Source organism: Lissotriton vulgaris, chromosome 3_1 (genome assembly GCF_964263255.1).
Source record: "Lissotriton vulgaris chromosome 3_1, aLisVul1.2, whole genome shotgun sequence".
Taxonomy (NCBI): domain Eukaryota; kingdom Metazoa; phylum Chordata; class Amphibia; order Caudata; family Salamandridae; genus Lissotriton; species Lissotriton vulgaris.
This window is the reverse complement of record NC_141689.1, coordinates 450,292,809-450,310,362: the sequence shown is the minus strand read 5'-3', so window position 1 is coordinate 450,310,362 and position 17,554 is coordinate 450,292,809. Positions and strand designations below refer to the sequence as shown.

The 17,554-nt window shown below is 48.8% G+C and overlaps 1 protein-coding gene across 5 annotated transcripts in view; it reads right to left on the bottom strand.

The window, feature by feature from the left end:
• KIF2A (kinesin family member 2A) overlaps positions 1 to 17,554 on the bottom strand; it is a 525,241-nt gene that overhangs the window by 150,806 nt on the left and 356,881 nt on the right. For all 5 annotated transcript variants that reach the window (XM_086960677.1, XM_086960679.1, XM_086960678.1 and 2 more), the window contains exon 15: positions 8,238 to 8,348. In XM_086960677.1, coding sequence (XP_086816803.1) covers positions 8,238 to 8,348 — 111 coding nt within the window. The remainder of the gene's footprint in view (positions 1 to 8,237; positions 8,349 to 17,554) is intronic.

Here is a 17,554-nt window from a genome sequence, read left to right as displayed (position 1 = left end):
AGGACTCATGTTTGTCAACCACTACTGGCGTACCCACAGGCGCTTTTTTTTCCAATAAATTACTGCTATCCAGGACATTCTGCAAGACAATCTCCGGGGCAGGAGTAGTACCATTTTCTGTGCTTTTTGCCAGTAATACTTTCAATATCTGTGTAACTGAGTCCAAGATGCAATCAGAGCTCCCAACAAATTTGCCCAGTAAAAACAATATGGAAGCCAGTAAATGTTCTAGTGCTATCAGGGAATCAGAGATAGGTTTATCGGCTTTGGGGAACTCAGAAGCGGTGAGGGGGCAGATACCGGATAAATTAAGTGGTGGAGTCCTAGAATCGTTCTGCAGTGAAGGAATGTCATTAGATGTTATAGAGGGAGTACTACTATATAGCAATAATCCTGACGGCGTAGCTCCATTTGGTGTCTTACTAGGGTCAGGGCGTTTCAAATTTCCATCGTCCATATAGCGACCACACAATTCAAGATCGATACTGGACAGAAAAGACTCTCCTTTTATAGCCACATCCGGACTTTCTGCAGCTTTAAGAATGTTAAGCAGAGGGACTTTCGTATCTGCTATCATATTATCAGGATGCTCTCCCCTTACAGTACCTACTGGGAGATTAGCAGCAATAGTTATTGACAGGGAAGGCAAGTTTTTTTACAGAGGCTGGCTCAGGGTTGGAGTCTTTCTCCACATCAGGCGGTGCATCCACCAAAGGCACCATCTCAGAACCAGCAACTTCCGTGACTGCCAAAGTCTTATCAACAGGTTTTTCCCATAGTTTCAGTAACTGGATATGATACCCTTCAATAACACACTGTTGTCAAATTTATTGCTCAGGGGGTTAGATCTGGTTTTTATACATGACCTCCCCCCTAGGACTCTTCCAGAGCGTAATTTCTTTGCTGTCATGATAAACGGAAAATTAACCAACCAAGCTGCAGAATAATGTTCAGAAGATATATATATAAATAACGATAACTAGTCCATAAAAATGAATCCTCGGAGAAGTTGACAATAGATACTCGGCCAGTATCCAGAAATATCTCCTTCAAAGAGACACACCTCCAATCACTGAAATCAATAACCAAAAATGAAAATAACAGGGCCCAGCCCAGCCTACCTCGGGCCACAGAGGGCCCGCCCTTTGCCCGGACTTAGCCCCGCGCGCGCTCCCGCGGCGCGGGGGTGACGCTGGTTTTATGCGCCGGCTGGCGCGATGTAATGGGCGTCTCCCGCCGCACAGCCTGGCGGGAGATGTAGTTCTTCTGAGTCCCCCTCCGCTCCGCGGCCGCTACACGGTCTCAATTGCGGCGGCGGGAGGGGGGGACGCGAACAAACAGGCACCAGGATTCACGGCGGATTTCTGGGGGCGAGGTAGGCTCACTCGCGGTCTCACACAGGTTACAGGGTTACAAGGTCCTTGGATCAATTTCCTCGGCGTCACCCGCTCCACCGGGGTGACGCTGGTTTTATGCGCCGCCTGGCGCGATGTAATGGGCGTCTCCCGCCGCACAGCCTGGCGGGAGATGTAGATCTTCTGAGCCCCCCTCCGCTCGGCGGCCGCTACACGGTCTCAATTGCGACGGCGGGACGCGAACAAACAGGCACCAGGATTCACGGCGGATTTATGGGGGCGAGGTAGGATCACTCGCGGTCTCACACAGGTTACAGGGTTACAAGGTCCTTGGATCAATTTCCTCAGCGTCACCCGCTCCACCGGGGTGACGCTGGTTTTATGCGCCGCCTGGCGCGATGTAATGGGCGTCTCCCGCCGCACATCCTGGCGGGAGATGTAGTTCTTCGGAGCCCCCCTCCGCTCGGCGGCACCTACACGGTCTCAATTGCGGCGGCGGGAGGGGGGGAAACAGGCACCAGGATTCACGGCGGATTTCTGGGGGCGAGGTAGGCTCACTCGTGGTCTCACACAGGTTACAGGGTTACAAGGTCCTTGGATCAATTTCCTCGGCGTCACTGTTTAGTAGTCATTGTAAAAGGAGTTCGCGTACTGGGAAGGATGGCTTTTCTAGGTAAATTTGAAATAACAGCAAAGCATAGCAAAAAAAAGGGTTTTAACAAATAAAGCGCGTAGGTGTGTTACTTTTTTTGTGCATAAATTTGTGAACTACTGTATAGGCGTTTCTTTGTAGCCAATAAGAGTACGTAGGAAGCGTATGGTGTTTGGTAGTCATTGTAAAAGGAGTTCGCGTACTTGCACGGATGGCTTTTCTAGGTAAATTTGAAATAATAGCAAAGGATAGCAAGGAAATGTGTGCATGCTGGCAATGATTGCTTTTGTCGGCAAAGTTAAAATAACAGCAAAGGATAGCAAAAAAAGAGCGTTTTAGCAAATAACTAAGCCCGTAGGTGCGTTAGTCATTTTGCATGAATTTGTGAACGACCGTATATCAATGTTAAGGTAGGCGTTTCTTTGTAGCCAATAAGAGTGCAGTATTGCATGACGCAATGTAACTTGATAATGAATGTAAGTAGCAAGCATATGCTATACGGTACTGTTTCTAAAAGGACTTCGCATGCTGGCGGTGATCTTTTTTCTAGGTAAAGTAAAAACAACAGCAAGGGATTGCAAAAAAGGCACGTCTTCACAAATAACTAAGCGCTTACGTGCGTGTGTGTATGAACGTTAGGTTAGCAGTTTCTTTGGAACCAATAAGAATGCAGTATTTGCATGACGCAACTTAACTTAATAATTGGTGTACGTAGGAAGCATATGGTGTTTAGTAGTCATTGTAAAAGGAGTTTGCGTATTGGCAAAGATGACTTTTCTAGGTAAATTTGAAATAACAGCAAAGCATAGCAAAAAAAAAGGGTTTTAACAAATAACAAAGCGCGTAGGTGCATTACTTTTTTTGTGCATAAATTTGTAAACTACAGTATAGGCGTTTCTTTGTAGCCAATAAGAGTGCAGTATTGCATGACGCAATGTAACTTGGTGATAAATGTACATAGCAAGCGTATGCTATACAGTACTGTTTCTAAAAGGAGTTTGAGTGCTAGCCGTGATCGTTCTTCTAGGTAAAGTAAAAAGAACAGCAAGCGATGGCAAAAAAGACACGTTTTAATAAATAACTAAGTGCGTAGGTGCGTTAGTCATTCTTTCTGCATGAGATTGTTAACAATTGTGTATGAATGTTAGCATAGCCGTTTCCTTGGAACCAATAAGATTGCAGTATTTGCATGACGCAACGTAACTTAGTAATTGGTGTACGTAGGAAGCTTTCTAAATAATTATTTTAGCGAGGCGTTATATGGTGGCATTAACTTGAAGTATGCAAAGGAAGACGTAGCATAGTACAACGCATGTAAATGTTAAAAGACAAAATACGCTTTTTCATACGACTGCTACGTCTGGTATATTTGTTACTTCACTCAAAAAATTGTTTGCGGCTTTTGTACTCATCTAATTTTAAAAACAGCCTGCTAACTAATTGTTGTAGCGCCCAGTAAGCAGGCCGTAAAATGGCAGCTTTGCTTTAACTCTGCAAAGCTGCTGCAGACTGTGTGCATGTCTCCGTCTTTAAAGCGCCGTCTCTGTTTTCCTCACTACAGCGCTGTAACTTGACGCCAGCCCCTTTGATGAACAATAAAAGCGATCAGTGGGGCACAGTTGCACAACTAGAGCCACATTTCAGAGGGGAAGGAGGGCTACTAAAACAAGTCCAAAACTGGCACACTGCTAGCATTACCTCACTCAGTCGGTATGAATGTTATACATTTGTATCGAGTAGTCCCACACATTGGGTGGCACTCGGATCTTAGAGCACATACTAACACAATAGGGTGTATGTACTATGCTGCTACCGCCAGGGCTGGCTCTAGGTGCCACAGAGAGCTGACTTCGTGTGGGGGCGCCAATTATTATAGTAAAGCACCTGCTGCTACGTTTTGGCCGCCAGCAAATTTCAGCCTACAATAAAAATGTCAAACTGGGTGATGAATGTACTTCTTGGAAAGAGAGAGAGAGAGACAGATTGTGTAATAATCAGTAAACTTGCAAAGAAGTTATTAATCACCATAAGGTAGCACAGAGGGTTAATATGCCTGCTGCAAAGAAGTTGCAGATCACATAGTGAATATATAACATAATATAAATAGGTCGGTGGGTTACTACTTTGGTCAGAGAGACCATATTGTTGCTAGCTCTTTAGGAGTTAAAATCCTAATGTAGAACAGTGAGAAAGTAACTTATCAAAGAGTTGCATGAAAACAGCAAGGTATAGGCTGGCTGGACCGTTGTGATTTCCCCCAGTTGTTGCAAAATAGGTTAATCTGAGTAGAAATCAATTATTTTTTGAATCCCCTAACCATGGCGTTAGCCTGGTTTAAAATCTATGTTTCCAATTTTTTCTCTCATGACCAAGCACTCAAACTATCCTGCCTACAAGTATGGCTGACCTGTGACTCATATACCTTCTTGTCCTCTGTCTTATCTGTAACATTTCACTGATTTATTGTCTCTGTGTAATTGATTTTGAAGCTATGAATTGAAAGGTTTTGAAGCGTCTTGACAACGCAAATTCAAAGTCATTCCTTTCAGTGTTTCTAGGGAACATTTAAGTATTTTGTTCAAACCACAGTATGGGCTCTGAAAAAAGTTAGGCTTAAAGTCAATGAAACTGGGCGTGGGGGGTCTCTCGGAAAAATGTGCGAGTAACTTGGGGTTTAGTAGCACACAACGATTTTCACTGAGCAGAAGTAGCTCTCACTACACAAAAGGTTGGAGACCCCTGACCTAAAGCAAATAAAGCCAGCAAATAGAATGCCAGAAACTCTGAGTTACAAACCGCAAAGCCAATGGTAAGCCAGGGACGGAATGCATTCCTAGGTTAGCTTTCTGAATGTCCCAAAAATACGTTTAGTGTCTGGTAGGCTTTGACCTAAAAAGGATGCTATGATGCGGCCATGTCACTTTGAAAGGTGTGCCACCACTCACGTGTGCACCTCTAAAGTGGGTGGGGGGAGGGAGGGAAGCAACACAATGGGTGGGGGAGAGGAAAGCATCACAGTGTATGGTGTGAGGGAAGCAACAGGGTGGGTGAGGCACAGACAAGGAAGCAACACAGTGAGTGAGGGGATAGACAGGGAAACAACAGTGGATGGAGCGAGAGAAGCGACAGTGCGTGAGGGGTAAATCAACACAGTGCGTATATGAGGGAGAGAAGCGACCCAGTGGGGGACAGGCTGTGGGTTAGGATAGACCGGGAAGCCACACAGTGGGTGGGGAGGACAGACATGGAAGCGACAGTGGGGGGACGAGGGAAGCGACAGTGTGTGGGAGGAATTTACAGTGTGAGGGGGAATCATTAGTGGGTGGGGATACAACAGAGTGGGTGGGGGAAGGAGACGCAAAGAAGTGGGTGGGGGAGGGATAGCAACCCAATGGATGGGGGAAAACAACTGTGGGCAGGGGACAGCAATAAAGTGGGTAGGGAGAAGCAACAGAGTGAGTGGGAAGAAGAGGAAGCAAAGTAGTCGGTGGGGGAAGGGAAAACAAAACAAATTTGATGAGGGAGGGAGGAAAGCAACAGTGTATGAGGGGCAAAGCAGCACCGTGTGTGAGGGGGAGGGGAAAGCAACAGTGAATGAGGAGAAAGATAGTGGCTAGGAGAAGCAGCACAGTGGGTGGGGAGGGACGCAACACAATTATGTAACAATCAGTGGGGGAGAGAAGCAACAGAATGGGTGGAGGGAGGGAAACAACTCAATGGGTGGAGGGAGGGAAACAACTCAATGGGTGGAGGGAGGGAAAAAAACTCAATGGGTGGAGGAAGAAAGAAAATGGGTGGAGGAGAGGGAAAACACAATGGGAGGAGGATGGAATAAACACAGTGGGTGGGGAAAGGAAGAAACAATTGTTTGTGGAGGGAAGCAATATAATTGTTGGGGGAGGGAAGCATCACAATTAAACACTGGGTGGGAGGGAAGCAACACAATGGGTTGGGGAGGGAAACAACAGTTAAGGAAGCAACACAGTGTATGGGGAAGCAACACAGTAGGTAAATGAGGGAGGGAAGCAACGCTTAGAGTGTGGTGGGAATACAAGGAAGCAAAAAAACTTGTTAGAAACTAGCCAGTAGGGTGGGGGGAGAGGAAAGCAATGGGGCAGGAGTGGGTGCGGGGAAAGCAACAGACCGGGTGCGGGGAAAGCAACAGAGCCGGTGCGGGGAAAGCAACAGAGCCGGTGCGGGGAAAGCAAGAGTTAGTGCGGGGAAAGCAAGAGTTAGTGCGGGGAAAGCAACAGAGCGGGTGCGGGGAAAGCAACAGAGCGGGTGCGGGGAAAGCAAGAGTTAGTGCAGGGAAAGCAAGAGTTAGTGCGGGGAAAGCAAGAGTTAGTGCGGGGAAAGCAACAGAGCGGGTGCGGGAAAGCAACAGAGCGGGTGCGGGAAAGCAACAGAGCGGGTGTGGGGAAAGCAACAGAGTGGGTGAGGGAGGAGGAAGCAACACAGTGGGTGAGGGGGAGAGGAAAGCAGAACAGTGTAGGAGAAGCATCAAGGAAAAGCAGCACAGTAAGTGGGGGTTGGGGATGTAGAACTTTAGATGAGGCAGGGAAAGCAGCACATTGGGTGGGTAAAAGAAGGCAACACAGTAGTGGAAGAAAGCAAAATATTGGGTGAGGGAGGCAAACCAACACATCTGTTGGGGGAGGAAGCGCAACATAGCAGGTGGTGAAGCAACACACTGGGAGGGGAAAAGAAAGCAACACACTGGATGGGGGGGAGGGGGAAGTAACAATGGGTTGGGAGATAGGAGGAAGTAACTCGAAGGGCGGGGAGGGAAGAGACATGGAAGGAGGGTGAATGAAGCAACAGTAAGAGCAGGGAGACAGAAGCAGCACATAAGGAGTGGAAGAAACACAGAGGGTGGGAGGAAAGCAACATGAGGGTGGGAGAGTAGAAGCAACACAAGGGTGACTGGAAGCAAAGGAAGGTTGAAGCAAAACTAAGGAGGAAGAAACAAGGGGGAGGAAACAACACGAGGTGCGGAGTGGAAACAACAGAAGGGCGGGGGCAGAAAGAACAAGGGGGTGGAGCGGAAACAACATGATGGCCGGGTGCAGAAACAACACAATGGCAGGGGCAGAACCAACGCAAGGGCAGGGGCAGAACCAACGCAAGGGCAGGGGCAGAACCAACACAAGGGCAGGGGCAGAACCAACACAAGGGCAGGGGCAGAACCAACACAAGGGCAGGGGCAGAACCAACACAAGGGCAGGGGCAGAACCAACACAAGGGCAGGGGCAGAACCAACACAAGGGCAGGGGCAGAACCAACACAAGGGCAGGGGCAGAACCAACACAAGGGCAGGGGCAGAACCAACACAAGGGCAGGGGCAGAACCAACACAAGGGCAAGGGCAGAACCAACACGAGGGCAGGGGCAGAAACAACACGAGGGCAGGGGCAGAAACAACACAAGGGCAGGGGCAGAAACAACACAAGGGCAGGGGCAGAACCTACACCAGGGCAGGGCAGAAACAACACAAGGACAGGGCATAAACACCTCAAGGACAGGGGCATAAACACCTCAAGGACAGGGGCAGAAACAACACAAGGGCAGTGGCAGAAACAACACAAGGGCAGGGGCAGACACAACACAAGGGCAGGGGCAGACACAACACAAGGGCAGGGGCAGACACAACACAAGGGCAGGGGCAGACACAACACAAGGGCAGGGGCAGAAAGCAACTCAAGGGTGGGAGTGGAACCAATAAGAGGGTGGGGAGCAAAAACAACAAGGAGGGCAGAAGGCTGGATGCAACACTACGGGCAAGAGAGCAACATGGACTACAACGAAAAGAGAAGCACATGGGTGAGAATGAAATGTAGGGGGAAGCATCACAATGCGTGGGGAATGGTTGAGAAGCACAGGGAGGAGAATAAGCAAAAAAAGCGTGCCAGAGGCGAGTAGAGCAGTACATATGGAAGACAGTTGGGGAAAATTACGCATTTTCATGTAATGCTTAACCAAAATACAGAAAAAATGCCTAATAAATATGCAGTGGAAGGACAAAAATAACAAGGCTATGCTCTAAGGGAAGGGGCAAACACAAGAAGACGAAAGCCCACACGAGCCAATGGATAAACTAGCAAATGAGAATGACGATAAAGGCAAACAACTGTAAGAATTGGGCGGGGTCTAAGCCCCCTGTAAGAGGACCGGTCTTTTGGAAACTGACAGCATGCGCTATTTGGTAGACAAGACCTACAAAAGCAAACTTACCATGCATGTGCGCGAGTTTTCACCTATAAACGAATCCCTGAGGACTTGTGTGAGCTTACTTGCACGAAATGGTGTGTGAGGTTTGTTTCGGCCTAAGGCTCTGATGCACTCCTGAAATGAAAAGCACACAAGAAATATCCAGTTATCCACAAGCAAAAATTTGAATCTTCCCCCAAAGAGGACATCTTGTAATGCAATTAGTACCCTTTGTGTGTCAACCTCTGTCAGTGTTATTTTCTTACTTTTGTCTTAAGTCAGGTAGTCAGGTCTCAGATCAAATAAAGTAAGATAGAAAGTTAGGGAGGCAGAAAGGTACAGAGTAAGTAGGCAAAAAGATAGGGTCTTCTGGCAAAATAAAATAACAAAAAACTTCTATCAGAACAAAATGTTAAAAAAAGAACATCTTAGCAGCCAAATATACACAGACAGAACCTTACACTACTTGTCCACCTCACCCACCCTAAAAAAGTAGAAATCAAATTAAACAATTATTCCATGGTAATTTCCTAGGAGCAAAAAAGAAATAAAGCAACTGAACACAGGACCCAGAAAAGTAAGATGGCCCAGCATTCCAATGAACACTAAAAGACTTAAAGAAAATAAATCTTACATCTTTAAACATTACTTTTCAAAGGGGATGCAAAACGCTAAGCTTTAAAACAGTTTGCTATCTTATCACTAGCATACTGAAATAAAAGGCTATGAGACAGGAGTAAGAGTCTGGAACATTGTCACCTGTGATGTAGACAGAATTAAAAAAACACAACTTAAATATACTAGCATATTTAACTGTTATATTAGGAGAAATGATAATGTAGGCGTAGGTAGTCTAGGTAAAAGTGGGTCAAATACATTTTACACATATGACTATCAGTTTTGCGGGGTTGATCAGTAACAATAAGTGACAAAATACATAAATCTAAATCTGTACTCTAATTCAGCGGCACCTAACCTTTTGATATACTGTCATTCCTATTCAAATATTGATTGTAGCCAGGGACCTCCACCTAACCAATTTCAATAATTGGACCCTCAAAACAATATTAATGATACAGGTATACATCAAACAAAAACAAATGATGAAATACTGTATTTAATTTACAGATAAAAAAGGAAAGGTTGGAGCTTTTCAAAATGTAGTTTTATTTCTAAAAGATGAAGGGACATGTTAGACCAGAGGTCTTCAAACTTTTGGATGCCGAGTCCACCAAGTCAAAATTTGAAGGCGTAAGGACCCCCATCCTGACCAAAAAATTCTAAAAAATTACTACTGGAATTATGAGGCAGGTGCGGACCAAATAATGCGGCAGGCTCGACTAAATTGTATGGTGAGAAAATATAAATAATGCTATCTGATGCTGCATATTTTGGGATAGTATTGCTTCATTATTTAGAAATTGTTACACACAGTAACACTGAGGAAATATTTCACCTCAACAGTACCAGTTTATAACGAAAATGCAGCAATAAACAAAAAGATGTCTAGTCAACCTTTTTGAAGGGCCTTCCACTCCGGAGGAATACACGCTGCCACATTAAAAGCTCACCTGGCCCTGGCTGGAAGCAGCAGGGGTCCCCCAAAAAAACCTAGCCTTCTAGTGGAGAAGTGTGGCTCAAATGGTTAGAGCGGCAGACCTTGATGCAGAGCTCAGGCCCGGGACCAGGGTTCGATTCCTGCCTCGTCGGGTCTCGGGCTCATAAATTCCTCTGACCGGATATTCTCGCCTCAGTGCCTATTCTAATCATGGGCCCCACGCTGCAACTCTTGGCAATAGCTTGCTTAATCTCCACAACGGCCCCCAACAGCGCTGGGGATGCCTGGTTTCACCATGGGGGTGTCGAGGAGTGAACACTTCACAAGGAAAGCCAGGAAGGGTTCCTCAGCGGTATGGGTAGCTGTGCGCTATACAAGTACAAAACATTTACATTTATGCAGAGTTAAGCAGTTTACCCACGCCTCTTTCCTCTCACCCCCTAGCTTCCATTCCTCTCTCCTCTTCCAAGCCCGGATCCCTCTCTCATTTTGCAAGCCTATTTCTTTCACCACTTCCTTCAGCGCTACATATTTCTCCTAATCCCTGACCTCTTAAATCGAATTCTCTGGCTCCCTTGCTGTCCTCTCTCATGCCATCTACTTTCACCCTCTCATCTCTCCTCATCGCCTGTGCCAATCTGTTTATTGTTCCCTAATTCAAGAATGCATGAATAGTCGCCCTCACTATTTTGGTGCAGGCCGCACAGTTATGAAACCTGCACCCTCCTTTGCTTCGCTCCACCAAGAATCTATTATCCTTTAGAAACCAATAAAAACTTGGCTCTACGCCCTGTAGGTTACCCCATTTGGCTGGTTCTCCTTCCCCTGCTGTGTGTTTCTCATTTGCCATTTCAGGCAACAGATGGATGGTTATTAGCCCAGGACACCTTTTTGTAACAGTAGCGCACTACTAATGGAAATAATATTAATGGGCAGAAGTGTGACCAGGAATGTGCGACCCCCTTTCTATCAATTCACCCACCCTGGGGGTTGGGTCCCACAGTTTGAAGGCCCCTGCTTTAGAAGAATGTGAATGTTTGCCCATTAGCAATGGGATGCTAACATCTGTTATGTTTTTTAAACTTTATATCACGTCTGAATCACCCCAAAAGGGTATCTCGGCGCTGCGGGTAAACACTATCAGCAGGACCAAAGGGCAACTTTAGAATAAGTACGTCTTTAGTAATTTTGTGAATTTGGCGTAGTCTTTGCAGGTGCGAATATAGAAGGGCAAATGATTCTAATAGGTAGGGGCCAAATAATAAAAGCACTTGAAATGCAATCCCCGCCCTTTCTCTTTCAAAGAAATAACCCTTCAGTGTCGCCAACAAAAAAAGGTAGAAAATCACAAACTGAAACTTTCATTTATTTGACTTTTTACAGAGTTGCCAAGAGACCCGTTAGAAATGTGACATATTATCAACTGCTGACTCTTCAGGCAACAGCATTTTGCATTCTAGGATTCGTCCTTTGACACTGTAAGCAAGAGTTTAACATCCCAACATGCAAAGTACTACTGGCTAAAAAGCTATGATTGACTTAAGGATTCACACATGACTAATGGAAATAATATTAATAGGCAGAAGTGTGGCCAGGAATGTATGACCCCCTTTCTATCACTTCACGACCCCCTGGGGGTCGGGCCCCACAGTTTGAAGACCCCTGTGTTAGACTCAGATAACAAGTTACTTACCTTTGGTAACGATATATCTGTAAGAAACATTAGTAGTGATATATTCCTTACCTTAGAATTTCTCCAGGTGTCAGACTGGATCCGGAAAGTTTTCATCAGCAGTACCCCTGCGCGTCAGTAGGTGGCGTCGTGGGGCTCCACGTCCATTGGCGGCATCGTGGTGACAGGGATGAAGTCACAGGTGCTACTTAGACGCCACGCACGAGCGCTGACGTCAGTTCTGTACACGACTTTCCGCGCCAAGAACTAGATACTAACCACTGGTGCATTAAAACCTAGGGCCCTGGGGAGGACCTTAACCCTAGAAATCAGTTTGGAGAACGGGGAGGGCGGTAAGGAATCTATCACTTCTAATGTTTCTTACAGATATATAGTTACCGAAGATAAGTAACTTGTTCATCTGAAAGAAACACATAGTGAGATTCCTTTCCTTAGAATAGATACCCCAGCAATACCAACCCCGGTGGTGGGTTTGCCAACCAAGATCACACCAAAAAGTCTCTGCGAACAGAACGGCCAAAGAAGCCGTCTCATCCGGACTTTGCGGTCAAGGCAGTAATGTTTCGTAAACGTGTGCAACGAAGCCCATGTGGCAGCCTGACCATGTCCCAGTGCAGTAGTGGCTACAGTTGCTCTAGTGGAATGAGCACTCAGCCCCACCAGAGGCTCCCTTTTAACCAAAGAGTAGCAGACTTTGATGCCCAGCGGGAGATAGTCCTCTTGTGCACCGCCCGACCTTTCTTGGTGCCAACGTAGCCAACAAAGAGTTGGTCATCCAGCCGGAACTGTTGTGTGCAGTTGAGATAGAATGAAAGCGCACATTTTGGGTCCAGACGGTGGAGCCTCTCTTCCTCTCTGGAAGGATGCGGAGGTGGAAAGAAGGTGGGCAAGGTAATGGACTGCCCAATGTTAAAGGGGCGTAACAACTTTTGGCAAAAAGGAAGGACGGGGCGGAGCACAACCTTGTCTAGATGGACCGATAGAAAGGGAGGATTACTAGAAAGAGCCTGGAGCTCACTCACTCGCCTAGCGGAGGTGATGGCCACCAGGAAGGAAGTCTTCAAGGTCATGAGACGAAGAGGACAGTTGTGGAGAGGCTCAGAGGGAGCGCACAGTAAGTATGTAAGAACCAGATTCAAGTCCCACTGTGGCATCACGAAAGGAATAAGAGGAGAAAGGTGTGTAATGCCTTTGAGAAATCTATTTACAACAGGGGACTTGAAAAGAGAGGGCTGATCGGGGAGCCTGAGAAAAACCGAAATAGCAGAAAGATAGTACCCAGAGCAGAGCCCTGCTGAGCCAAGGAAAGAAGGAACAAAAAAACCTCAGAAAGGGGATCCACAGCCTTTGCTGTGCACCATCCCACAAATTTGTTCCACCTGCAAGCGTATACCACTTTAGTGGAGGGATGCCTGGCTGCCAGAATGACTCACAAACTTCAGGAGGCAAGTCGAAAGGAATCAACTGCAGCCGCTCAATCTCCAGCCGCTCAATCTCCACTCAAAGAGGTGGAGGCTGAATAGGTTCGGGTGGAGGACCGTTCCCTGCTGCTGCAACAGAAGATGCTCCCGAAGAGGCAGTCGGATCGGCGGGGATCTACACTCATACTGATTAGCTCGGGATACCAGTCATGGCCACAAGAATGACTTGTGCCCGGTCACGCCTAATCTTCTTCTGCCCAGAGTGCTGAAGTGGTATAGGCGGAAAGGCGTACAACAGACCGCAACTCCACTTGCGACGAAAAGTCGCAGAGCGAGTGCTGCCTTGGAAATTCCAACGTGCAGGACTTATGACATTGCGTGTTCTCTCCGGTGGCGAATAGATCTAACCAAGGCTCTCCCCATTGCAGAAAGGGACCATGCGCCACCTCCGAGTGAAGACGCCATTCGTGATCCATCATGCACCTGCGACTGAGTACGTCCACCTGGCGTTCAGAGAACCTGCCAGGTGTTGAACCACCAGGAAAACGCCCTGATGTTCCAGCCACGCCCAGAGGCGCAGAGCCTCTTGACATAGGGTCCACGAGCCCACCCGCCTTGCTTGTTGCAGTACCACTGGTAAGGTCTCTGGCTGCAAATTAGCCAAAAGAAAGGTCCACCCCTCCTGATCTTCCCCCTGCCTTTCCGATCACGAATGCCGGAACCTGCCCTGCAGCCTGCCTCCCTTTACCTCCCGTGAGATATCTGGCCCCGTGAGTCTTCTGCCGGGTTATGGGATGGTGAACTTTCGCGGCAAAGCAGTAAGACGCCCCTGGGCTTTTTGTTGCCACCAGAGCCAGGAGGAGCGACTGGACTCCGTCACTGCCTCCCCTTTCTCCAAAGTCTGCTCCTTTTCACCCAGACAGATTCCCCCCGATTCACGAGGTGTTGATCGACATCCCTGATGCCCATTGCAGTACTGTGCCTGTGCACGCAAATCGCCTACATTCTACTGCCCTCCGCCCCCCCTCCCCATCCCCCCGGTACTGGGGCTACGTCCCCCCATGACTAGATAAAACTCTCCATGTTTTTTTTGTTTGTGATCATGCCTTGTATGTATCCGGCCATTTTGAGATGGTTCTCGTCGATACTCACTACCCGGATCCACCATCTTGTTGAACCTTGTTCTTTCCTTCGATCCACTGGACTCCATCCTGTCGACCTTCAAACATTTCTCTTTTGCTGGACTGCCTTACCTCTAACTCCCCCTCAGGTTCCCCTCTCTCCTCTCACCTATCTCAGCCTCGGACTCTGGTAACCCCCCCCCCCCCTTACCCCCCCCCCAAGCTCTCTCTACCCCTTTTGATGTTTTATTTTTTCTGTTCACGCCGCCTACTAATTATGCATTGTTCTGTAATAATTATGCTTTCATCAGTTACCCTTATCTGCTATTCACTAATAACACTTGTTTTTTACTGTGTAATCATTGTGCAACTGTGTAATTTTTGTACATTGCAACTTCGCTGTTCCTTGCGTTCCTGTTCCATGGTTTCTCACCCCCGCGCTACTCTGACACTGTGATCCCGCCACACGGGACACCCAACCCCGAGTCGCCCCCTCACCTCTGTTGTCACCTCAACCCGCATCATGCCCGCGTAGGCGCGAGGGGTCCCCAACAACAGCGTCCTTGACAACCGAAATCCCGCCCCTCTCTCCTTTGCAGGGTCCAATCAGGTGGAACGAAGGACCGGAAGGACTATCCTACGACCCCGGAAGTCCCGCCTCTCTACAGACGCCCGGATACAGAAAAGACGGAAGGAGAGAGACTGACGTCGTCGAAGGATCGTGGCAGGAGCTTGTGGCAGGAGCTTTCGGCTAGAGCGGTGACGGACAGAGAAGACGGGAACGGAGACAGCGAGGAGTGGTCCGAAGAGTGGTGGAGTCCCACGGAGGTGGCTGAAGAGCGGCCGTAACTCGGAGGAGAGTTACGGCGGAGCGCGTGAGTACCAGCTCCCCTCTTAAGCACATTAGGTGCACTGTGTACATATTAGGAATCCCCTCCCTGTTTAAATTTGTTCCCCGCTATCCTAGGCACGTCACCAGTAGGCACTAGGCAAATTGTATATACGCACTTAGCACTGTATAAAGCGCACCCCTTTCCCCACCACCCTGTGCACTTCTTTTACTTCCCCTTCCAACTCTCGCCCGTACCTTCCTCCACCCGTACCTCCCTCACTTCCCTTTCGCTTCCTCACACGACCGGGTAACGGTGACGGGATCGGATCTCGAGTCCAAGTAACTAACGGCTCCCTTTCTTCTCTTATTGCCCTCCGAGGTGTTCTCCGACCATACCGAGGCAGCTACACGCAAGACCCGGACGCCCATCTGACCCTCGGAAGAATCGGCCAAACAGAGAAGAAGACGCATACCCGGCCCGGGGTTTTTGGATCTGACCTCTTTCCCTGTCCCCGCAATCCACTGTACAAAGACTTAATAAATCACTATCGCTCACTATATCCGGCCTCCTCGCCTGATTTTCCAGTCTGCCGTTCGCCCACGATCACAGACACTCTCCGAGTTCACCTGTTCACTATCCTGACAGCGGAGTCCAAGCATTATGTCCGCCGCCGGGTGGAGCTGCTTGGTTAAGCTTTTGAGGAGATCGGCCCTGGTTCATCACCTCTGCCATCCCCTACTCAGCCGGACATTGGGCACAGTTTCTCCCCGTATCCCCGTTTCTCCCTTCCCTCCCATGACACATTTTCTGTAACTTTGTCCTTTTTCTTTGGCTACTAAGTTTTGATTGCTTTTAACAAATGTAAAGTTAGCCTGTAACTCTGATCCTCATTGTTTACCTATATAAAATGTTCACCTTGCAACTCGCTGTTCCTTATGTAAAGTGCTCCGATACGTATGTGTCTAGCCAGCGCTATATAAAACTCAAGATAAATCAAGGCCACAAGGGAGAACAGAGAACTGAAAGTGCTTGTGACCTACCGTGAACCGCAGGTAACGCCAGTGAGTTGCAGGACTCGGATGTGGAAATACGCATCCTGCAAGTCCAGCGCTACCATCCAGTCTTGTGTATCGAGAGCAGACAAGATCTGAGCCAAAGTGAGCATCTTGAACTTCTCTTTCCGCAGGCCCTTGTCCTTCTTTGGCACCACGAAGTAGTGGGAATAACAACCACGCCCTACTTCTGGCGTCGGAACACGCTTGATGGCCCCCTTGGCCAAGAGGGACGCAACTTCCTGCTGAAGAAGCACCAAGTGATCCCCGACATGTGGTGGTACTGAGGTGGCATGGCTGGAGGGGTAGTCTCAAATGGGGGCCCCCTCCAGACTATCTCTAAAACCCACCTGTCCGATGTGATGGTGCGCCAGTGGGGAAGGTGATGGTAAAACATTGAGGTCCACTGGCATTTGATGGGCCTAATAGCTCGGACTAGGAAGGTTTGGAGGAAGTAGCGGCCGGGTGGAGATGGACTAACCCAACCACTGGCCCCTCGGTCCGCCACGGCGGAACCAGAGTCCGTGGCCACGCTGGGATTGTTGATGCGCAGGCTTGTGGCTCTGTTGCGAACGTTGCAGGCGCCTCTTCCTGTGCCACGAAAGGAGCGCAAAGCGGAGGGCGGAGTCCTAAGGACTTGTTTGTAGCCTGCGGGTCCTTGAACCTCTCCAATGAGTGGTCAGCTTTCGCACCGAAGATGCGTAGGCCATCGAAGGGCATACCCATGATGGCCACTGTCATTGCAATCTGTCTGCCCTCTGAGTCGACGGTGTCTAGGCCACAATGAATCATGAGCTGCTGCGTCTCTCCTCTCTGCAACAGCCTGGGAGAGAGTTTTCTGGGCCTTCTCCGGACATTGGGGCAGCACGTCCGCCACCTTATCCCACACACAGTGGGAATAACGGCCCAAGAGGCATGCAGTGGTCAAGGACAGCATCGCAGAACTGGAGAACAAAAAAATCTTCTTCGCAAACTGATTCAGTCTCTTGGATTCCCTATCCGGAGGTGCGGAAGGGAAGGCGGTTAGAAAAGTAGAGGCTTGGACAACGAAGCTCTCGGGGTGGGGTGTTGGGAGAGAAAAATGGGGTCACCCGGAGCCGGGCGATGGCGGCGGGCCACGTTCCTATCCACAGGAGCCCCTGTGGTGGGCCTGGACCAGTTGCCCAAAAGAAGGTCGGAAAGTGCTTCGTTGGGGAGCAGCGGCTCCGCAGTAGCTGCTGCTGGCTGAAGCACTTCTGTCAGGAGGTTAGTCCTGACGGCCACCGTGGGGAGGTCGAGGGCCTCCCCCGCCCTACGTAACACCATTCTAGCGGCGGCCTGATGTCTCGTCCCCTTCAGGGCTGTCCAGAGGAGCGGGCGACGTCAGAAGTGGTGCCGGTGGGGGTCGATGTCGGTGGAGGTGTGATAAGGTCAACAAGGATCCAGGCCACCAGCGAAAGGAATGCGAGGACCCCCAGTCAGGCCCGAAGGTGCACCAGCGGGCGCCAACGGCCCAAAGAGTTAAGCCATGCCCAACAGGAACTCTTGTATCTGGGCTGGAGTTGCCGACGGACCTGGAAAGGGCAGGTAGGCCGGCCGCGACTCCACAAGCTCTGCCGGAGCAGCGGGGGAAGCACCACCCGCTCCCACAGCCACATCGCGAGATAGGCGAGGGGAAGTCTGA